We start from the raw sequence: 23,876 nt of genomic DNA on the forward strand, positions 1-23,876 counted from the left end.
AACGCCAGATGTTTCTAAAGCAAAACGAAAAGACGCCAGCTGCTTAACGAAAGACGCCAGATGTTTTCTAAAGCAATGGTTTTCTAAACAATGAAATTTCACAGCGTACATGTAAAATTAAAGTGAGCTGCAAGTCGTCATAACTCATCGAACCTTTAGTATACGCGCCCGATCTCACGTCGGTGCTGATGTACTGGGCAGAATTCACGGAAGATTCACGGTTTACCGATGAACCTCCGCAGCTTCGCCCACTCATCATCATTCACTCCGTGGATATGCTGTGATTTTTTTTCTGCCAGAGATGGCGCTGCCTGTCAAGAGCAGCAGCCCTGCTAAGCGTTGCTTGGGAAGCCTTAATAAAGCATACTTAACGTCGTGTGTGTCAATTTATTTCAAGTGCTCCCTTTCCCGGTGGTCGAGGACGAAACGCTTGTCGAGCCACGACTCGACGTCTCGATAATAGTACGTAGTCCAGCGGATGTGCTCGCGCGCGTTCTGGATCATGCGCAGCACCTTCTCCTCTTCACTGGGTAGTACGTCTCGGGTACGCTCGTAGATTTCGCGAAGCTGCGTGAACAAAGCTTTGCTTTCACATCCCCTCTCGTTTGCCGATCATCTACACTTCCACCAACGATACAAGTGCGCATGATACGTGCTAGAAGCGTGTGATCAGTCTAAGCAGAAGTGTATGTGATAGAGTAATTAGTCGAAAAGAAAGTAAAAAAAAAGCATTCATTCTGATGGAACTTGGCTCTATGATAAAAATTAACGTACACGAGGGGTCAAAAGTTCCCGGGCCACTATCCCATGTGTTCCTATGGCAGCGTGGCCTGGGAACTTTTGACCACAACTGTACATCTGCATACTCAGTTCAGAAGACGTACAGGTCAATTACATGTTTATTAACGGGAGAACAGTGCCCCATCTGGCATATTTTAGTCATGGTGTTTTTTATGTACGAATTGATAAACGACATTCGTGCCAGCGGTCAAACCATGTACCTCTGAGCGAGTACGCATGATATAGATATGCGGGTTATCTCAATGCTTTTATCCTCGACTTATTTAAAGCTGCGCTAGAGCCTAACGGCGCTGTAGATGCAGCGCAAAGGGCACCAATGTGGCCTCCGTGACGTCACCTAATTGTGTCGCCAAATCACCATATCTCCTTCTAGAGAAAATCCCAGCGTAACAGTATCGAGTTATCTTGAAGCGTTGAGCAGGAATGGCTCAAACGTCTCTTAACCAACCTTTTCGAGCTCGCTTTCATGTCGGATGTTGTCCACGACCGTCTGCAGGATGGAATCGAAAAGGCCTTGGAGCGTGCCGAACCTGCGAAGCGGTGGCGTGTTGAAAGGTCAGCGTGGAAACTGGAGCTCAATGAGACATCGCCAACAACAAAGCACAACGAAATATTCCTGGCCGTACATGTCCAGAAACCAAGTCTTGACATTTAAGCCGATTTGTTTCAACGCAAGTAGACAAAAATATATGAATAAGAAGTGCTACCCATAGGAATAGGATGTGAACTGGGCTAGTTGGAATTAATTCTTGGTGGAAGGTGTAAAATAGCGCTAATACAAGGTTCTTGCGCTGTTTTACACTCTCCATTATGTCTTACATGTTGTCTCATGGAACCTATTTACAACTTACACTTCTATGAAGACTTGATGTACCCATGCTCGAAGAACATGCTCGAAGACTGACTTTTCATCAGGGTGAATTTTCATCGCATGCGCCCTTACATAATGCCCCTATCTTGTCCTTCCCCTCAAGAAACAACTGTTCCAAAACCAAATCATGCCCAGTCATCACGTTTTTCCCGGAGCCCAGTTGCGCCATCATACCGGTTGAACATGGTGTCCTGGTGATCGGTCACGAAACGGATAACGCTCTTGCTTCCCGATATGCTTGTGCTCGAGATAGCGTTGAGCAGGTTCGCCGCCTTCTGCGTTGTCTCCACGCCTGAATTCTTGTTCACCAACTGTAGCAGCAGTCTGTGATGAAAAAAGAAATAAGCTAACTGTAACACAGCGCAAGCACGTCGGTAAGCTGGCAATCACGAGAAAATCACTTCCATCGTTTTTGTGCCATATGTGCGTTAATATAGTGCCAGTATGTGGATTTTCAATAGTTGGCGGCAGTATAACGCGCAGTTATTCTGTAACTCGTAGAATGAATTTCGCCCGCGATCACAGTGTAGTAACCGCAAGGAGTTTGACTTTGCCGCAGAAAGACATACGAAATACGTTCCATGTAGTTATGGCCTATACAGCAAGTGACGGCAAATGATTTGTAATATAGAACAACGGCGGCGAACTCTTCATGGGAACTTCGATCTTCACACTTCTCATTCATTCATTCATTCAGCACTGATTGTCCAACCTCTCCAGGAGCTTAAGGTCGGTGGTACAGGACAGCGCCTTGAGCAGCACCACGCGCTCCTGGGTGTTGGCCGACAACTCGTAGTGCTTCCAAAGGAAGTTGAAATCCTCTTCGTTTCCATGCTTGATGGCCTGGCAGAACACGATGGGACGGTACGAGTGCGGCACCCTGCGCATTAATGAGAGAACGTCGGTTCGGTGGCGCAGAATCCTTGGTCAGGACTGCGACGACATCGTGCGCACATTCTGCGTGCAGGCGAGGGTTACGATATTGAGGGATAGTGGTGATCCTAATGGGCAAAAGGTAGTTCCTGTTATCCTAACGCGCGCTTTTGGAAAAAAAAATTGTAGTGTCATTGTGTTCACGAACGCCTATAAAAGAGGGTGTTGCTTTGAGGAAGTCTATAACAGGTGGTGCCGTGGTCAGCTCTATTACCACGGGTAATGTGAGCCACTACGTGAAATAACGCGTTACATGCGGTCATAGATAGATAGATAGATAGATAGATAGATAGATAGATAGATAGATAGATAGATAGATAGATAGATAGATAGATAGATAGATAGATAGATAGATAGATAGATAGATAGATAGATAGATAGATAGATAGATAGATAGATAGATAGATAGATAGATAGATAGATAGATAGATAGATTAGTCGATCGATCAAATTGACTGGTGGTTACGAATGTATACGTACATGTGATAAGCGGCGTCATAGTTGGTCTTGAGGTTGTTGAACATCCTCCGACAGAACGAGACACACGGATTATGCTCGTAGTCGCAGCTGAGCGTCAGGACAGAGCTTCGCAGTATTCTGGAGTGAAGAGGACGCATTGTACGCAAATTCTTACTTCAAGAACATTAAATAAATAATATTTCTCACAAAATATGAGAAATATTTTGTGAGAAATACGAAAACGACATGCATTGTTCCATTCTAATTTGATTTTCTTTGATCAGACTGCAACGACTGCGTAGTAATGAACGGGAAATGCCGTATTTTTTTTATCGCGACAACCTAACGGTCACAATACTATTAGACAAGCGACAAATACTGTGTAAATATTGCATCCGTTTAAGAACACATAATCATTGTTGGGGAATTACGTCTCAAAACCACGATATGATTATGAGAAACGGCATAAAAAAGGGCTCCGGAAATTTTGGCAACCTGCTGTTCAACGAGCACCCAAAATCTAAGTACACGGGCCTCTAGCATTTCGCCTCCATGAAAATGCGGTCTCTGGGGCCGGGATTCCATCCCGCGACCTTCGGGTCAGCAGTCGTGCACCGTAACCACTGTAGACCACAGTGGCGGCCCCCTTTGAGAAGACAAGTTTTGCCTATCCCTCGCCTGATGGTAAACACAGGTGCTCACTTTAGACTTACGATATCTGCATCGATTCGTCCTTGCTCTCCTCGGACATAAGGCGTTCGTACTGGTTCGAGAGTAGGTGGTTCACGAACCTCTGAAAAAGGAGAATGAAACACTGAATAAGAACAGGACCGTAACATGCGGCAAGGGTCGAAAAGTTTACGGGATGTGGGATATAAGAAATACTTCTTCGTAGTTTTTCGCCAGCCTGAGTCAAATAGCAGAGTGTCAAATGTGGTGTACGTGTCATTTACAGACCTAAAGAAAAAAAGAAGGGTTTCACTATCTAATTACCACATACTAACTTCTGGTCACATATGCTGCAACCGTGTTACGTTGGTTTGCAAGTAAAATACGCGAGAGAAAATGGGTGGCATAGGACGGTGGACAACATCAGCAACGTGGAAAAGTTCCGACTTGTCACTGCAAAATGTTATGTTCATGTTTTCAAGCCGAGATTATTATTATTATTATTATTATTATTATTATTATTATTATTATTATTATTATTATTGTTGTTGTTGTTGTTGTTGTTGTTGTTGTTGTAGTTGTTGTCGTCGTCGTCGTCGTCGTCGGTGGTGGTGGTTGTGGGGTTGTTGATGATGATAGTGGAAATGCCCATGATTTATGTAGCGACGCGTTTTCAAACGAATGCATGGGCGCTTTGACAACGAGTACGTTTGGGCACGTGCACGCATTGACAGTGCGGGGTACGAGAAAAAAACAAACCTTCCATTTTTTGTAGATCTTGGTGTGCCTAAGCACCGGGTCCAGCTTCTGGAAGTTTGTGAGCGCCGCGTTCCAGGGCACGTGATGACGCTCCTTGGGCAGGTACTCGAGAACGTCGAACGCCACGTCGTACTGCAGCTGGCCGCCTCTGCAGGCGCACGCCGTTGCTCTTATAGCACTTGTTTTACGGCAGCGGTTGTACGTATAGTAGAGGGCGCGTTCGCGAGGTCCCTGCCGCCGTGCTTTCTATAAGCTATTCTACGGATCGGTTTCGGTGCCACCATATTGGGCGGTTAACTCTGCCGTTATGTATCATTAACAACTAATCTAACAGTGCTACGGTAAACGCATAGGCATGAAAACAGTTGGCTTGGGACGTTCTTTCATTCATGATATTGTTGATCTCGCGTCACGACTTACAGAAATAAGAAAACATTCATTTGACAGCCCAAGGTGGCAGCGCCCATATGTGTCGAAAGTAAAAGCGTCTATATATAGATCTGCTTTGACTGAATGACAAGGTGCCGAATTCACGATGCTATTCCTTCGTAAACACTCTATGATGGTCGACAACCTTACGCTGGACGACATGTTCAGCGTCGGGATTACAGATGAAATTGGCTCTTGCGAAAAGTTCTAGACGTAAGAGCCTTTGGTGAGCCAACGTTAACAACTGTTGAGTGAAACGACTGAGTTTCGAAAGCGGAAACATAAATAATGATTATGAGGACCTACCGGGCAAGGTCGAGGGCATCGTCGATGAGCTGAGCCCGGTTGAACTCGTGAATTACCTGAGAGACGGGACAGCAGAAGCAATGCACACTCAATACACTCGTAGCTAAAGCACGTGACTTAACGAAACACATGTATGAGATACATATATCGACCTTTAAGCGAGCTACAACAGAACTGTCTCGTGTTTAAAGGTGATATGCGCCAGTGACGGACAATTCTGAGATCTTCGCAGAACAATAAATACAAAATGAGCAACTTCAGTTAAACGTAACAATTCTTACATAAAACCGCGCCCCCATGAGAAAACTTCTTTGTTTCACTTGGTAAAGCTTCGGGCGCGTAATCCGAAGGTTCCAGGTTCGGTCCCTGCCGACGACAAGTTGTCTTTTCGTCCACTAATTTCTTCACAGTTATATGATAATTACTACAATACAGCTAAAAGACTACAAGTAACGTCCCTTAATTATACGTTCCTTGGTTCCCATTCTCTGTTGGTTTTATTAAAGGGGCCCTGCAACACTTTTTCAGCATGGTCACAAAACGCTGCCGGTTGGTAGTCGAGACTTTGTAAATTAATTTACAATTAATTTTCAAAGTCAGCTAGAAATCGTTCCTTGTTCTTTCTACAAATGATGTGATATGCCCAAATGACCGCGCCATGTACCCAAATTTACGGCCATTGGCCGATTTGAGCGTCGTCAGCTGCTTATAGTTACCGAGGCTGCCCCGTGCCAGCGCGCGCGCTCGCTATCATAGTTAAGACGCGCATTTGAAGGAGATACAAAAAAGTGCTCAAGGTCATGACGCGCGCGTGACGTAGCTTCTTTAACCCGTGCCATCCCTCCCTGCTTAGCTTCCAGCGCGCTCGTCGGGACGAGAGAGAGAGAGAGAGAGCAATTACAGCGTGCGACAAATCTCTGTAACTGCGCTCGTAATAGACGCATTCTAAAAAAAAATTTTGCGGCGATCTTTTCGTGAGGCAATTTAATGAAGCCATTCGATGGTTACTTGGAAAAGTGTTCCAGGGCCTTTTTAAGGTTGTGTCTAACAAAGAGAAACGAGCCCTTGAATTGTCTTCTTTCGTTTGTTTCGATTAAGCACTTGGGGCAGCGCCAGTACAGATGTCAACTGTCGACTAGCTTTTACGTGGCCTTTTACGTGTCCCAGAATCTTTTGTTGCATCTGGTCTTTAAACAATTTAACATTGCCTCTTTCACATTTTGGTAGTTATGAAACGTGGGTGCGAAAATCGAAATTTGAATCGTTTGTAGCCTGTAATTAGGAGGCAAAATAGTGCTACGGACGCCAGACAACAAGAAACGCGATGAGCTCATGCCAGTGGCTGGTGAGCACTAAAACCCGAGGACACTCACCTTGTGGTCAGTCTCCAGCTGACCGACGAGCAACAACCAGTTGGTCCTGTCGTAGTTGACCTTGTAGTAGTAGGTCTCCTGAGCGTTGAGCAGCAGCCAATGATTCTTGCTCGGCGCTCCAAAAAGCTGGGCTGCGGACGAGCAACAATACATCAGCGCGACATAACAAAAATGGTGCAATAATGCGACTTTCAGCTTCGGCGTTTCTTTATTGACTGATGACTAGCTTATCAAACGTGTAGAGGATGCTTAAGCTCAATACGCTATAAACTTGCATTTATAGGCTTTTTCAACTCTGATTCTTTAACCATAACAATAAGACTAGCAGATAGAGGGGGCGTTCTCCTCAGTAGCAAAGGGTTGAATCAGCCCAGGAAGTTATACGCTCAGCACCGGACTATATTGGGCTTACATCGGACAACATGGGCAAAACTAATGCCCCCGCTGACATTGCTACCTGAGCAGCGCTTGTCTAAAGATGAGTACATATCGCTGCATGAACAATCATATGCAAAGACAAAAATCACTCACAGGTCCTGGTATTGAACCAATGTTTTGGGGCTGTCGCTGTGAAGTCCGGCTTGTCCTCTGTGACGATCGAGATTGGGATGTGCCATATGGTGCTGTCGAAGGTATTGAACGGAAATATTTTAAAGTGAATTAAAGTGAACGTGAAACGACTTTCATGAGCTTTCCCCCCCTGTTACCTGAGCACTGGTGCGACTGCAGAGAAAATTAAGCTTTAAACATTTGTCATACGTTTTCCTATCTGATCTCTTCGTTTTCGCATACTCCTATGCTCCTTTAATTCGGTCGAAAATGTGAAATAGGAACTGAAACGTGAACCCCTAAACGAAGTAACCTAGCATGTGACTGGCCGCTGTATTGCTTGGTTCCTTCGAAAAAAAAAAATGCCGTTCTCGTGTAGGCCTTGGTGTATATATAGTTCTAAATCCTGCTCCACTACCGTGAAACTCGAAAGTGCGTAGGACGGGCAACCCAGCGATTCCCTTGGCGCTTGCCACTGCGTCGGTAGCCTCGGCGATTGTGTGCTTGACGAGGCGGTGGCACTCTCTTGCGGGGCACGGGTATCAGCCGCATGTTTGAGAAGCGTTTTTCGCGATTTTAGGTAAATTATTGCGATTAATCTTTGGTTATTTCTGCAGTTTATATTATTTTAGACCTTGTTTATTTTGCACTGGTTTTGAGCATTGTTACCCTTGTTTTAGGCCAGTATTGACCACTGCATGACCATGCAACATGAGACGGTGGGTGAACGACAAACCGGGACACTGTGTTAGACACTGCGTTTATACCACCACTGTTTCCAAATTTTAACAACGTAAAACTGCAAAATTGTACGTATTGATATCACTGGCCTTGGGGGGCGGGGGGGGGGGGAGAGGGAGCAGAGTATAAAAAAATTCAGAAGGGAGAAGGCTTGGATGTGTTGGCAAGAACACAAGACAAGGTCAAGACAGGACAAACGCTTGTCCTTTCTTGACCCTTGTCCTGTGCTCGTTTTTCGCGCTATGCCTTCTGCAGTACTTTGAGAAAGTGGTCATCTCTATGGCTGATGTACAGCCTTTTCTGCCATGTAGATGGACCCACAGATATGGTTTTGAAGAAGTGGTCTACAAAGCCTAACTGATTTTAACGCATCGTTCTGTCGTTGCTTTGAGCATCTGGTAGTGATGGACGTTCAGAGAGGAAGCACTTGCTTTTCGACGGGTCCGCTGCCGAAGATGAAGCGCTTCTGGTAGAGCGAGAAAGTGTTCGTCTCGTAGGAGCGGTTCACGAACACCACAGGAAAGCCTGGGTTGTACGTCCACTCGCGCATCACGGTGGTCAAGTTCACCGTCACCCGGTCGTACATGGCCTTCTGAGCCTGTCAACATGTCGGAAGGAAAGAATCCGGCAGGGAGTGTTTTCTTAAGTAAAATCTTACGCGCGTTTCACGCTACTGTTGATACTGACAGAAAAAAAAAAAAAAGCCGTTAACAATGGCGTACATTATTTCACACTCACTGTGTGTATTTCCTTGTATAAATGCTGAGGATGAATGGACTGGTAGCTGTACTTTTTGAACAGCTCCTGCAAGGCAATTGGTCGAGGCGGGGTGATTAAATGAAGTCTCAACGTACAGAAGAGACTGTTTTGCATATGCAAATGTACAGACACTGTCTGCGCGTTTTCAAATATATCTCACTATGAAACGAACGATTCATTGTTATCCCGTGCAGCACAATTACAATAATAATAAAAAATGACAGCGTCGAACAGCTGACAATCAAAGTAGGGGCTCGTAAACTAGCATATAATTTCCTCTAAACAAATGCTTGTCAAGTGCAATTGAAGAATGTTGATAACATTTGTTCTTTACTATCGGAATGACAGCACGTACGTTCTAGAGCAGCAGACAAAAGTAGTTTCACGCTTTCTTACCGTCAAAGCCAGCCGGAACAAGTTGCTCGGAACCATATGCGCCATCATGCGGACAAGAGCTCCGCCCTAAGGAATGACAGAGATATGGTACTTCTTACTAATATGCTCTGTCTATAAACAATTATCGTCTTTCTTATTCTTGCAGCCCTTGTGGTTTATAGCCTACTTGGAAACTCGTTCGTACATAGCTTATCGACGCCAGTCAAAACAAATGTTAGGCTATCATTAAATATTGACATGAATATTGATAATGAGACGACTTCGAGGAAGCGCTTCAACATGCTTTCGTTGACGGTCTTAAGAAATATTGTTGAGGCTTGTGCGCCAACGTGGTAGTTAGTTCAGCATATTCTATCAATAGATGTCGTTAAATTACACGATGTAAACAAGCAAAAAGAGCACCCAGTGACCTCATTCGATTTACTTGATATCAGGCGCGCTTTTTTTCTTTTTTCTTTTTTGCGAGACACTTTATATGCCATCGTTAAAAGTGACGCTATGGCTTGCTGAACGAAAAAAGGGGCGTTTTAAGGGCTCATTGTTCTTTGTTAGGCACAATATTAATTAGAAATAACAGACAGGAAAGCCAAGGAAAGCATAGGGGAATTTCTTTTGTAGTAATTATATGATGTAAATATGAAGAAAGTAAAGTGGATGAAAAGTGGACGAAAGGATGACTTCAGTCATCTATTCGTCCATTTTACTTTCTTCATATTTACATCATAATTACTACAAAGAACTTCCCCTACACTTTGCTTGGCTTTCCTGTCTATTAGTTTCAATTAGTGCTATGGCTTGCTGCAATACGATAATAAAACCGCGCGGTCTTCCTGGAAAATGTTTCCAAAATAAAATGGCCTTTAGGAATGGCATATATCAGTTCAGGAATATCATACCAATTCAGGAGAAATACTCGGGAAAGAAAGTCAGGTTAGCAACAAGCAACCGCAACGGCCTCGCAATAGTTGAGCTATAACACGGCAGAAAAAGGCGAGACATTCATGCTTATACAAAAATAGCGCACAGTGGACCAAGACACTTCGCTAATTAAGGAAACGTTCGCTACAGAGAGAGTGCGCCTTAAAAAAAAAACGTAAGAGTATAATTAGTTGTAAAAGACTGCCGATAGCGCAGTCTAAGCCGGCTAGACGAACGTGTCGCACTGCAGGATTTCGAACACATGCGCAGATCGTCAGCAAGGTTACTTTGTGTAGCTCCGTACGGTCTAGCACAATATTACACTCTAAGCAAAAATTGAGTAATTCTGCCACACAACTATAATCGTCATTTGGTTCTCTCGCGTTTTCTTTCTTCAAAACCTGGCTCTCGCCACTTTCCTATCAGGAAGGCTATAGCACGCCGATAGTGACCGGGAAGTGCCGGGACCGCGGTGATATCGCAAGGTAGGTACGCGAGGTAGATGGCGATTGTATTTGTGTGGCAGGAATACTCCTCAAATACTCGATTTCTTCTTAATGTATACCGTCGGTTACATGAGCAGAACGATTATCAGATCTCTTAATGTATGGTGAGTGTGGATATAGAGCAGCAGGGACACAGGACATTCACCTTAGATAATGTGACGACATTGATGTGCCTCCGAATGTCTGCAGGTGTGTTCAGAGGCCTGGACACTGCCGCGGACGAGTTGAACCCATCCGCCTCCATGGCAAGGTGAGCGTCGGACTCCAGTACTGTAAAGCCCTGCGTACGATTCGCGTTGTAAACAATGTAAGAGTGACCTCAACTCCTTGAACATATGCTGCGTACATTTCTTTACTTTCATCGTCCTTTTGTAACATTTTTTACAGGTTCCCTTCCTTTAACCCAGGGCGAAGCAAAACCAAGCACCCCACATTTTTTTTCTCCCCGCCCCGATTGAGTTTAAAGGAATCATGAACCACTTTTCCAAGTAATGATCTAACGACTTCAGTATCGGAGTTTACTGCCTCCCGAACTGCGGCCGAGAGCCTTCCTCTTCTGCGAAATAAAGGTTCAATTCATTCATTCATACGTTTGCTCAACCCCCTTGTACTCGTAGCTCGCACAATCTTAATCTTTTGTCACTTAGATCTAGAACTGATTTGCACAAATATAGCTACTTTCCTTCAACAATTGAAAATTGTAATACATTGCTCGGAACTGTTCGCGCTTTGCCAATAACCGATTTTCTGCCTGCAACTGACATGTGATGTCGCCACTCCTGCCATAGCCCATGATGGGCTGTAGTATGTAGAAATAAATAAAAACAAATAAGTAAATATCAGTCTGGTGGGCAAGTCATGTAACTTGCATCAGCAGTATCGAATCAATTGTAGTTGTATTAGACGGAGTCCAAATGAGCTAAGTGTGCAAGCGCTAATGTGTTGCCGGTCTTGACGAGGTGCAGCTGGAAGCCCTAACGTTATTGTTGCCTACCACGTCCGTCTGGGGGTCCGCCCTGTTAGCTGCAGTATAGGTGATGTAGCGAGAGATGCCCTCCTTGAGCCACATGTCGTCCCACCAGGCCATGGTGACCAGGTTGCCCATCCACTGCCAAGGGCGAATACCGAAAGTGATGTAAGTACTGAATATCGCTTGGTAAGGCAGAGAGAGAGAGAGAGAGAGAACTATAATAAAGGTCAAATGAAGACCCTAAACGCGCTCGTCCGCCATCCACGCCCGCCAGTGAGTTGGAGGGTGGTTTAAAATAACGAGGACAATGTGCTCCGCGAATATGCGCTCATTACCTGCTGCGCAATCTTGTTGGCGATAACCCGTAGTGAATCGACCTTCATCTGAAAAGGTGTATCGTCGCTGCGGAAGGTCAGGTAGACGTCCTGGAAGGTGATGAGACCCCACTGGTCCATGGCCGGCGCAGGCAGAATCGGGGCGGCCACGAAGTCTGCAAGAAAACGGCGCTTGCAACCACAAAGGCGAATGTGTCTGGTAGCGCTTACTTAAAAAGATACTTAGGAGAAAAACGATTTTGTTTCGTATTAGTAAATTACTCTTTCACAATACCGAAATCACCACGCCTTCCGCGAGAAGACGCTTTGTAAGCGATAAAACGCGCAGAAAAGGTGTGCGGGTGGCGACGCCACCTTGACGTTCCCGCACTAATCGCCATGACGTCATAGATTTCGACAATGAGTACTTGTACCTATGTAGTTTTTAATCGGTAAATATGAAGTAAATTATCCGCTGAGGGGGCCAAGCTTAGCATACCAAGTTTCAGAGCGCCTGCCCCTTTCTAACGAGCCTCAGTTAACAAAGCCGAAAGATATTCTCGCTCACGAGTGGGGCACACGACAGAGATATGGCGCCCCTCACAAATTCTTAGATAGCGAGGAATGCCACAGGCCTTAAAAAGATACAAGTGAACGTGCATACAAATCTATCGCGATTGCATAGAATCCATCCCATACGCTGTGCCAAGACGTCTGTCCGTGGTACGGCGGCAGGCCAACGCTTTCCACATCTGATGGGGGTGTGAACCAGTAGGTTTGGATGAATTTCTAAACCATAGCATAGACCTTAAAAAGTAGCGGTGGGAGGCTCATCTCGCCAGCTCAGACCAGGAAACGCAATTCGCGCTACTACCGCCGGGTGGCAGAAGCCAGTGGAGCCCTGGACATATAGGGGCACCACCGAATTAGCTCTTGAATTCCCCTTTACCCTCTTTCCTGAAATAAAGTTCCCTCTTCTTCCCAAAAATTTTATAACCATTGGTGTTTTGCGTCTCAAAACCATTTCAAATATCTTCGCTGAGCCAGTGTAGCCGAAATACATATACGAAACGTTTTGAAATCCGTGATGCCAGTTGCTCATATTTCGGCGCGAAGTTTAGAAATGAAACTTCGACCTTGATTTTCTCTTCTGTTAATGAGCCTATGATGGTGAAATTAACGACAATTGAGCCTTAGAGCATAATTTATCAGTCCAAACTGATTTATTATTTCATTTTAGTGTCCCTTAAAAGCTCATGATTGTGATGCAGTAATGATTGATCGAAACTGTACGAATGACTGAGAAGCCTGGAGCGAAGTTTTTACTAGGGCGCCCGCCTTTGCCAGAGCCTTGACAAAGGAAGATATATCTCCTTGTCGAAACGTTGCTTCTGCACCTGAAGCAGTTCTTGCTCGCTCATTGTAGTTTCCTCCTTTCAGCGATCTCTTTCCTTTTTCTAGATTACATTCTTGGATAGTCTGAAGTAGTTTCAGTGCGTCCCCTTTATTGCGAAATCGGATGCTTTATAAACCACAATTTATGGTAAACTACCATATACGTAAAAGTAGGGTGAAGCTAGAAGGCTAACTTGTTGGTTAGTTCAAATTAGCTTACTGTTTGCTCAGATGGCAGAATTACCGCCCCGGCAGCGTTGGCCCTGTGTTTGATTGGCGGACTAGAAAAATTTGTGCAGATGCGAAGCCATTTGAGAAACAAATTTGGGCTTGCACTTTTAAGCCCAAATTGACATGCTCTTAAGTGTATGACAGTTTTCTTTTCTTGCATAACCACTTTAACGTTTCCGCGAAGAAAACCTGAACTGCTACGTTCACAAACAGGCGAACTCGCTATGTAATCCTACATCAAGAGAATATATGTTCGTCCGAACCCGCCGCCGCATAGCTGCCAATACTTAATCTCTCGAGACCGTTGCATAGGTTCGCTGACTGCTCGTGCCTACCGAGTTTGGGGATGGGATAGTTGAGGCTGAAGGTTTCCTGACAGTACTGTAGTATCTTGGGCGCCACCTGGAGAGCATAGTCTGCGTCGCGCACCTGCTGCGGGGTCCCGTGCACCTTGATCTGTGGAAAGCAGAACCGTATACGTCACCAGAATGCGAACCGTTCCGTCGTTACCCCTTGTACCATCATAGTGCGCATGCTGCGCTACTAAGAGAACTGAAGCCTCACTTGAGAAATAGCGAAGTTACATAAAATTCAGCAAATCAGTTCTGCGGAATCCCGCAAGATGGCGGAAGGGCTAAGAAGGGGAAATTGACAACTACATGTTTGTAGCACTAAGCCACAATGACGAATTTTCGGCAACTAAGAAGGTTAACTTCTGAAAAATCCCTATGAAATTCCTGGTGGCTTAGTGCTACAAACAGGTGATTGTCAATATCCCTTCCTTACATAGAATTCACCATTAAAGTATTCATATGCTGATTTCAAGAAGAATGTTCCAATTCACAGAACTGTCGTTAGCTGGGCCATGGTTGGCATGAATCCATCGCAAACAACAGCGCAAAAAAAAAAGAAAGAAAAACCGAGACGAGACGACGCACAAAGAAAGTAGTGACGACAACCAGCGCTGACTTTAACTAAGGTTTTTAATGAGAAAAACGCAGATATATACATAAAGCGCATAGCTCTACTGTGCGTGCGCAAAAAAAATAATAATTCGCCTAACCTAGTCCGCGCCATATTTGAAGACGCACTCGTGGCACATCCATGGCTCTTAATTTAAGCGATAACACCATATATAATAGAGGTCGGAAACCGAACACGTGCGTGGAAAAGCTCGCGACGGTAGTAATTCCACTCGAGATGTTAAAAGTCCTAAATTTGTAGTAAAACCTAAAGAAAAAGTTCATTAAACGACATATGCTCAATACAGATCTAAATAAGACTAAATAGTTCGTTGACTGACGTTCAAAGATGTGCTGCCCTGCTGCATCAATTTTGATGGTGGTTTGATCGCACTGCAGTTCAGGAAACTAGTTTTCGCATACCTTGCTAGAGAGCTCAAAATTGTGCTTGCCACCCCAGTGGTGTCTATAAAGATTCTAAATTTCGTAAAAGTAACAGCCATAAATATTGCAAAATGAGTGCATTGCTTGATAATGTAAGAAACATTTCCCTCTACTTGAAGTGCCATATATTTTTTTTTTCGTACCTCTAAAATGAAGCATCGTACCTCAAGCATGATGCGAGCAGCAGAAAACATGCGTTTTGAACAGACAGCGAGAAGCGATGATTGCGTATTGTTACACTAGTAAGATGTGTTGGAGTGCTTTCTCTTGCAAATTTTCTGAATAAGTTTCTCCTTGCGTGATCATTATCGCAATGCAATTTCCCTCTACTTCAAGTGCCATATATTTTTTTTTCGTACCTCTAAAATGAAGCATCGTACCTCAAGCATGATGCGAGCAGCAGAAAACATGCGTTTTGAACTGACAGCGAGAAGCGATGATTGCGTATTGTTACACTAGTAAGATGTGTTGGAGTGCTTTCTCTTGCAAATTTTCTGAATAAGTTTCTCCTTGCGTGATCATTATCGCAATGCAATATACGGGTGTCCCAGCTATCACGCAGCACGATTTAAAAAAAGAGGAACGGCGTTACACGAATCAAACCTACAGCATATTGTTCCTAGCACACTAGAGTAGCCACTGCTATTTTTTTCGTTAATGAGGTTTAATTAGTCATAATTATATTTCTAACTCTACAAGTACTCGCCTAATTGTCAAAATGTCAATGAGGCGTATGTAGGCATGTTCAAATGGCATCTATTTGCGCTACTTTCAACAACGTGCTAATTGCGCGCTCATTTTTTCCGCCTGATCAAGAAAGCCCGCGAAATATGAAAAGTGACACGTGACTAGAGTGTTGCGCGCGTCGGGAACCAGCGCCCTCAAACAGGCTCCCTATGAGGCAGACAGTATCAAGGAAAAAATGCAGAAAGAAAAAAAAAACGTATCGCCCTATCTAGCACTTCCCGGGCTAGAAACGCACCGCTTGGTTTTACAGAGTCGGGCCGTAATCGGAACACCTGCCGCGTTATCAATGAGAACAGTCGGCCGTGAGATATGGATGATTGCGGCGTACTATCGAACGGATTGAATTCCAGCGAAATTGCACGCACATCGCTGGCGCCCGACCTGTACCCTTGCCAAAATGCGGAACGCTGTCTTTCGCAACAGGCAACAGGCAAAACGGTTGTTTGCAGTAAGCTTATTTGAGGGCGCTGGTTTCCTTTGCGGGTGGGAGCGTAGTCACGTGTTATTTTTCATATTTAGCGGGCTTTCTTTATCAGCCGGAAAAAATGAGCGCGCAATTAGCACGTTGTTGAAAGTAGCGCAGTTAGATGCCATTTGAACATGCCTACATACGCCTCATTGACATTTTGACAATTTGGCGAGTACATGTCGAGTTAGAAATATAATTATGAGTAATTAATTAAACCTTATTAACGAAAAAAATAGCAGTGGCTACTCTAGTGTACTAGGAACAATATGCTGTAGGTTTGATTCGCGTAACGCCGTTCCTCATTTTTTAAATCGTGCTGCGTGATAGCTGGGACACCCTGCATATTGTGCAGATGTGGTTTAGAGAGCTGCTGCAACCTTTTTTCTAACACCAAATCAAATGAATATGAGCACATGTTGTTCAAAAGCTGTCATGCGTATCAATACGTAAGCGTACACTAAAGACAGACTTGAGGAAATTTCTGATTCTTCCTATTAGCTTATCGCGCAATTAAAAACGATACTGTCGTAAATACGTTCTATTCACGCCTTACGTGCATAAATTGTACAAAAAGATTTAGCGCTCACCATTCCATTTCCTGCTGTCACGTACTGCCCAATAACGAAACCCAAGTTGTGGGTCGCCATTGGAGGTGTTCTATCAAAGTAGTCGGCCACGAAATCCCGGGACCTGAAGGCAAAATAAACGCAAACAGTGAAGGCAATCCTAGACGCAGGCGCGTATTTGTAATGTAATTTTCCAGGGGCCGCATTCACATAACTCCTCTTTCGTGCGTTTTCTGATTGGTCAGCAGTCTTCGCTAATGATATGTCCGGCATCACGATTGGCTGAAATATTCCCTTGCGAAAATTTTTAGCGTAATACGCTTTTGTGAATACGTGCCCAGTTTATTAGTTCGCAACAACAGGTGCCATGGACTTGTGATAACCGAGATATTATCATAAAAGATAGCTGATCAGTGGCAAAAAGGTTCTTTTTAATGTCGCACTTTTTAATGTCGAGAACTTATTTCGTCGATTCGTTCTATGAGGGCAACCTCACTAAGCGCTCATGCGAAATAACTGTCGTTGATCGACCTGCCTGCGCTAATAGTATGATCACTCTCACTATTTGGTCACAGTCGTTCTTCCGAATCTGTAATCTGGCCACACACTCACGAACGTTTTCGTTTGTAAGAGCTGTTTCTCATTTGCCAGCCCTATTTACCAGTAGCATATCTGCTTACACTATTGGCCTATGTGACACTATATGTTACACCTTGATGTAACGTAAGAGCTGCTGCGGCTAATTGCGGCACAGAACACATTCCTGTAGAATCCAACAGGCCAGTGACAAGCTGGGGTTGTTTACAAACAAAATATTAGGTGGACCGATAGTTACGAAGGTTTCATAAATTCAGACTCTGGTAGGTATCAGCAGCGAACGTAGGTTGCAGCGCAGACAGCTGACTAATGAAGAATATTCTCACAAAAACGGAACATACGTGAATGGGCCTGCTGAAGCATAATTCAGAAGACATTCGCTCAGAAATGCTGTCCACCAGCCGCTTGGGCTTCCACTCGAATTCTATGCTTGTGTATCGCCCAATGTTCACAGGCAGGATGACACTGTAGATACCTTTCATAACGCGAGAGCAGCGCACGCTAGCCAGTGAACATGTTCGAAAAGCGTGAACACGAATAGCATTGAAAAAAAAAAAAAATATATCGCGAGCGATCCTACAGCACGCATAGCCAGGGTTGGCGGGGTTCAAACTCCTCCCGTCCCCCCCCCCCCCCCACGAAAATTTTCAGGTTTGCGTGTGTATACATACACGCACACATACGCACGAACACGCACAAAGAGTAGTTGAACCCCCTGCCCCCCCCCTCCCCCCCCAAAAAAAAAAGAAAAAAAAGGGGAAAAATTCTGGCTGCGCCCCAGCTAGAGCACGTTTCAAAAAGCGTTTCGTTCATGAGAATAACCTTTGCAAGTGGTCGCCCGCCTTTGCTATTAATACGAACATGATCCAGATTGGCTAGTATTTTCTTTTAGAAACATTTCCAGCGAGAGACGTTTTCGTGAGTACGGGACATGGTCCATGTCTCCTTGTTTTTACAGTAATCGTTTACGCAAAAGTTCTTTTGTGAGAGTGAATTTCCACCAAATTTCATTCTACCTTTGATGTTTTGATTTGGTGGCATGAAAGGCCCAGTGTTGCAAGCTCGACATTGGCAAGAGAAAGCGAAATAAACCAGGAGCTATACACAGTCAAGACATATATTTTTTTTTTTACGGAAAATAACTGGTGCAGAGGTCGGCATGCACCTGCACACGGTTACCTCTCCTCGCTTTTCGAGAGCGGCATGTTGGAGAAGCTGCGATAGTGGTTGGGCCGCACCACCACCAGGTCGAAGGTGGTCCGCAGCGAGGGCTCGTCGAAGCACGGGAACACCCAGCGAGCGTACGTCGGCAAAAACTGCGTCGCCACAACCGTGCTGCGCCGAAGAAAAAACGGATGCGCGATTTCTTTGCCACCGGCGAAAAAAGCATTAGGGAATCCGTGAGATCACACTATCAACGCTAGAGCCGTCAGATGGTTCACATGAGAGGAATGCCTAGTTTCTCAAACTGGGCTACCCTAAAGAAAGAAAGCCAGGCCGAATAATATACCTGTCACCACATCTGTCTCTGACTTTTGCGTCATCTTGCGTTTTTTAATTAGCAGCATAATGCATTACCTTTGTGAATTCATTGTACACGATACTGAAAAATGCGAAGTTTGGTCAGAGAAAAAAAAATCACAGCATATCCACGGAGTGAATGATGATGAGTGGGCGAAGCTGCGGAGGTTCATCGGTAAACCGTGAATCTTTCGTGAATTCTGCCCAGTACATCATCACCGACGTGAGATCGGGCGCGTTTATACTAAAGGTTCGACGAGTTATGACGACTTGCAGCTCACTTTAATTTTACATGTACGCTGTGAATTTTCATTGTTTAGAAAACCATTGCTTTAGAAAACATCTGGCGTCTTTCGTTAAGCAGCTGGCGTCTTTTCGTTTTGCTTTAGAAACATCTGGCGTTCTTTCGTTTTGCTTTTAGAAAACATCTGGCGTCTTTCGTTGGTTTATTTCATCAATCAACGGCGTTTTGAACAAAATTTTTATTCTTTAATCACGCACAGGAGAAATCTCACCAGGCACTACCTTGGAGGTAAACAATGGCTGCTAATGGGAATGAGAGACAGAAGAAGTCGGCTTTTAGCTAACACTTACACTTCTACTTCTACTAACATTTCCTACTGGAACATGCCAATGGCTGCTAATGGGGAATGAGAGACAGAAGAATTCGGCTTTTAGTTAACGCGCACGCCGCGAATTTTTTATTGTTCAACAACGCACAGGAAAAATCTCCCACCGGCACCACCTTGGAGGTCAAAGCGTAAGACTGGTTACGCACCACGACTACTACGACTACGAGGGACGAACGGGTGCCGCCTTAAGGAGCTTCGCCCCTAATAAAACAAGCGATATAATTGTCGCCACTATTTTCAAAATGTGCGTTTTTGATTGGCACCGTCCGTAACGTATCAGCTCGTTTGGGCATTGCCGGAGTGATTTTGCGGCAGTAACGCTATGTGACCAGTATGACCAACTATGCTGCCGTTAAGTTGCGCAGAGTTACACATTTATCTCGGCGGACCCGTTCATAAGTTTTAGCCGTAAATCTCCCCTTTTGATAGCCCCTATTACCGTTGCCCTTTGTGAAATATGCCCGTTCGCTTACTCCCTTCTTATGAACCAATTTGCTGCACATAATTATGTAGGTCCGGAACCCATGAGTTACCCCCCCAGTAATGTTCGGTCGTTATTCGTTGTTGCGCATAATTAGAAAGTTTCATAGGTTCCTCCGCCTAAGTCGTACCAACACAAGCTACAAGATCCCATATGAGCTGAGTGGCTTTGGGATAGGCGCATCTATAGAAGCATGCCTGACCAGCCGCGGTAGCTTAACAGGTAAGTTGTACGCTGCTACAGGCTCGAGGACGCAGGTTCAATACCCAGCCATGGCGGCCGTATACTTAGACTAAGGTGGACGTTAAAGAACTTCAGGTACACCATTACGCCAGTGTCCCCCTCTCCTTTCCCCTTGAGCATGTATCATGATCATATCGTGTTTTTGACACGAGAATTTTCACAGTTTAAGTTATTATTTTAAGGATGCCTTGCGCAACCAAGCTTGAGTTGATGTCCAAATACTGTCTTTGCCATTATGCCCTCTGTACCCGGTTGAGCTAAGAAACAATACAAGAATCGAGTATCACAGTTACCACGCCACTCACATGCGTTCGTTGTCGCTGACGAAGTAAGACTTGTAGATTCCGCGTGGTATGTTCCGGATGGCGCCGGCAAACTCAATGGACAGCGAGTACGACTCATTGTGTTCCAGTGGCGAGTCCGTCTCGATCTTGAGCATCTCGAGCTCGTCGTTGATGGCCATCTTGCCGATGCCGACGAACGTCTTGTCGGCCTCTCGGACGAGCGTCGTCTGCTGCTCTTTGATGGTGAAACCGGCTGCGTGCAGGTACACCGTCTGCGTGGGCTTGACGCATCGCAGCAGCACGATTGTCTTGCCCAGGTAGTAGGTGTCGCCGAACATGAAATTCTGATCTCGGTTCGCATCCATTACAATCTTGACGAAACAGAAAGGAGAAATGAAGGGCGAAGTTATTTCAGATAGCCGACAGGGAAAATGTGCTGTCCTGCCTTAGTTATTCTCTAGCAAAGTCCCTAAACAAGCACAATGGCAAAAGGATGCTAAGGGAAACCGGTTGCAACGGGAATGAAAATAAATCTTCAAGACAGACGGATACAGGCCGCGCGCGACCATGCAACCATCACAAAAATTGCTACGACAGCCGTGTCGCATTTATTTTAAGTGACTGTGGCCCTCACAATACCCCTTGATGCTTTCGGGGAGCATGCAAGGGTTTATTGGTCAGCTGCCAGTTCGTTAAAAGTTCAGGTGCTACGTTATGACAGCTGCCAAAAAGAGTGTTCCACACTCACGTCGTGGCTACGGGTGGCACTGGCCAACACTCTCAGGACTGCGAACACAGAAATACCCAAGAAGTGGCTGGGAAATACGACCGTTATTGTAGCTCAATTGATAGAGCATCGGCCACGTTATCCGAAGGTTGTAGGTTCGGTCCCTGCCGCCGGCAAGTTGTTTTGTCATGCACTTTAATTTTTCTTCCATTTATGTCATAATTACTACACTAAAGTTAAAAACTACAAACAATGTCGCATACGCCTCTCTTGGCTTCGTTGTCCGTTGATTCCATTAGGTTGTGGCCTCCATTAGACAATGTTAAAAATAGTAGGACTTAATGCCTCATTTTTGTGATGAAGGTTTGTATTCAATACGCTGTTTTCATTGCGCTGTCGTTGAGGCTGCGGAGGAGGCACTGTAGGAGAAGCGGTCCACGGGTCAATGCCACAGAGGCGAGCGCTTGTGACAAACCTTGATCATTAGGTCGTAGTGGAGGGGAACTACGTAGAGCGGCAGTTTCTCGGGAAAATCGGAACGCGGTGGAGGCACGTAGTCGTCGTCGGGAGAATAGGGACGCTCGGCGAGTGAGTTTGGACCGTCGGTGGCTGCGGCCGGACTCCCTGGGAACACGAGTGGGACGGTGCGCTCGTCGTTCGGCTTGGGACTTTTCGGCAAGCGCGCCGCCGGATGCGGAGGCTTCACAAGGGACGGCGGTACGAGATTCTCGGAGGGAGGCTTCGCCGGCTGCGAGGTAAAGACGAGAAGTGTTTGATATGTGAGCTCAAATTCACAAAGCTTTGTAGCTTCGGACTTGTAGCTGCTCCAGAGAGCTCGGCTTGTGAAAATATATGTTGTTCTTTAAATTTTTTCAAAGGTTGGGTAACATTGCACTGCATAGGCGGTACAAAAAAAAAAAAACACCCACGGAAGGCACGGAAAACACAACAGGACGGGGTGGCCCGCCACGGTGTTGCGCCAACCCCTCCTTGTGTTTTCGTTCAACATGTACGTTCAACATGTACCAACTGCCCAAAGGAGTGCTTTATTTATATATATGTTTTTTTCAAGCAGTGTGTTCACAAACTTGACAATATCAAAATAACGACCTCCATTTAGACTACTACTCCGCCATGCTCAGTTATGTCAGTTTTTTTTTTCTTTGCGCGAAATATTTTTCTGTGTATTTCTGCACCTATTCGACTGTCCAATACCTTAAGACGTTATAATCGCATTGACTATCGCACTTAAAATAAGAACGCACCTCGGGCAGCCTGTGCGGAGGCGCGGGAAACGCCGCTCCTTTCCTGTCGGTCATGTGCGGCATGAATGGCTTGCGCATCATGGCCGGAGGAGGCGAGTGCATCGGCGGCGGGTCGGTGGGCTTCTTGGAGCCGCCCATGACGAGGAGCCAGAGGACAATCAGGCCAGCCACACACACGATAGCCGCCACCGTGGCGCCCTTCCTCGAGAACGGCGCCTTGGTGTCAGCGCTGTCGCCAGAGGCGGCTGCTGACGAGCCCTCGAAGCCGCCGCCACCACTACGTCGGTACGAGCCTCCTGCGGCCTTGCTCGAGCTGCCGCCGGCAGCAGAGCCATCTTCCGTGGCCATGGACATGATCGCTGCGTAGCCACACAGCAGAATCAGCACAATCAGCACAATCAGCAAAGGACGTTTGTGTCGTCTCGATGTCTTCTCTTGTATCCGCATGTTCACGCCTACGTTTCCTTAATCATTAATCCGTACAAACTAGATCAACTTTCTGTCGTTCCAATTCCTGCGCTCATCCGTTTCGTGTTGCTAGCCATCTAATAAAGATCGTGCCTGTTGCAGCAAAGTAACAAGCCTCCCCCTCACCCCCCAAGCCCCTCCCTGCAATCCTTAGTTTAGAGCGCGCAATATTCTGTCACAATGATTGTCCGATTTCTAAACGAAACCGAGGAGCAGGAGCGGCGCCAGGATTTTTTTACGAGAGGGGGGACACCCACGACAAGCGAGTCCCTTCAGGGGGCAGGGAGGCGAGGAACTTATGCGTTATGTTTTGACTATGTTTGTTTTTGGGGGACAAAGCGGGGGGGGGTGCAGGCGAAAATGGGGGAAGGGCTTCAGCCCCCCGTGCCCCCCGCTAGCACCGCCCCTGCCGAGGAGTCAACACGTAACACCATCGACATCCAAAACGATAGGTTCACCAGCAAAGAGAAACTCTGAAATGTTTAACAGTGGTGGAGTAAATAATGTTGTTCAAGCCGTTATATAGAAGGAATGTGGATGGAGAACAACGCCGAGGATATTGGTTCCTCATTTTTGACGTATTTCTGGAGTCATCTCAGCCAAGTATACGTGTTAACTTTACTGAGACCTATGTCCACCAACGTCCACCAGCACTCACTCACTCTTGCTCGCTCGCTCGCTCATTCTCACTCGTCCACTCGCTCACTCATTCACTCTTGATCGTTCGCTCACTCACTCTCACTAACTCACCCATTTACTTTCTCACTCACTCACTCACTCACTCACTCACTCACTCACTCACTCACTCACTCACTCACTCACTCACTCGCTCGCTCGCTCACTCACTCACTCACTCACTCACTCACTCTTGATGTCTCGCTCGCTCACTTACTCCCTCACTCTTGCTCGCTCGCTCACTCGTTCACTCCCTCACCCGCTCGCCCACTCTCTCACTCGCCTACTCCCTCACTCACTCACTCACTCACTCACTCACTCTTGCTCGCTCGTTCGCTCTCACTCATTCAGTCATCCAATCACTCACTCACTCACTCACTCACTCACTCACTCACTCACTCACTCTTGATGTCTCG

The 23,876-nt window shown here is 45.7% G+C and overlaps 1 protein-coding gene across 1 annotated transcript; it reads right to left on the reverse strand.

Annotated features, from left to right (window-relative positions):
* Nucleotides 1–376: 376 nt before the first annotated feature.
* LOC119394648 (aminopeptidase N) lies at nucleotides 377–22,764 on the reverse strand. Its single transcript, XM_049415929.1, has 22 exons — nucleotides 22,318–22,764; nucleotides 21,528–21,800; nucleotides 20,347–20,696; nucleotides 18,344–18,499; nucleotides 16,589–16,691; nucleotides 13,715–13,835; nucleotides 11,775–11,929; nucleotides 11,464–11,577; nucleotides 10,615–10,749; nucleotides 9,046–9,111; nucleotides 8,629–8,694; nucleotides 8,322–8,488; nucleotides 7,132–7,280; nucleotides 6,601–6,731; nucleotides 5,228–5,283; nucleotides 4,493–4,640; nucleotides 3,778–3,857; nucleotides 3,086–3,202; nucleotides 2,385–2,552; nucleotides 1,847–1,996; nucleotides 1,250–1,331; nucleotides 377–567 (listed from the first exon to the last, which is right to left on the reverse strand). Exons 1-22 carry the CDS (start codon nucleotides 22,762–22,764, stop codon nucleotides 388–390), a joined length of 3,414 nt encoding a protein of 1,137 aa, XP_049271886.1. The 3' UTR covers nucleotides 377–387.
* Between the last annotated feature and the right edge of the window lie 1,112 nt (nucleotides 22,765–23,876).

The sequence above is a fragment of the Rhipicephalus sanguineus genome, chromosome 5 (genome assembly GCF_013339695.2).
Source record: "Rhipicephalus sanguineus isolate Rsan-2018 chromosome 5, BIME_Rsan_1.4, whole genome shotgun sequence".
Lineage (NCBI taxonomy): Eukaryota > Metazoa > Arthropoda > Arachnida > Ixodida > Ixodidae > Rhipicephalus > Rhipicephalus sanguineus.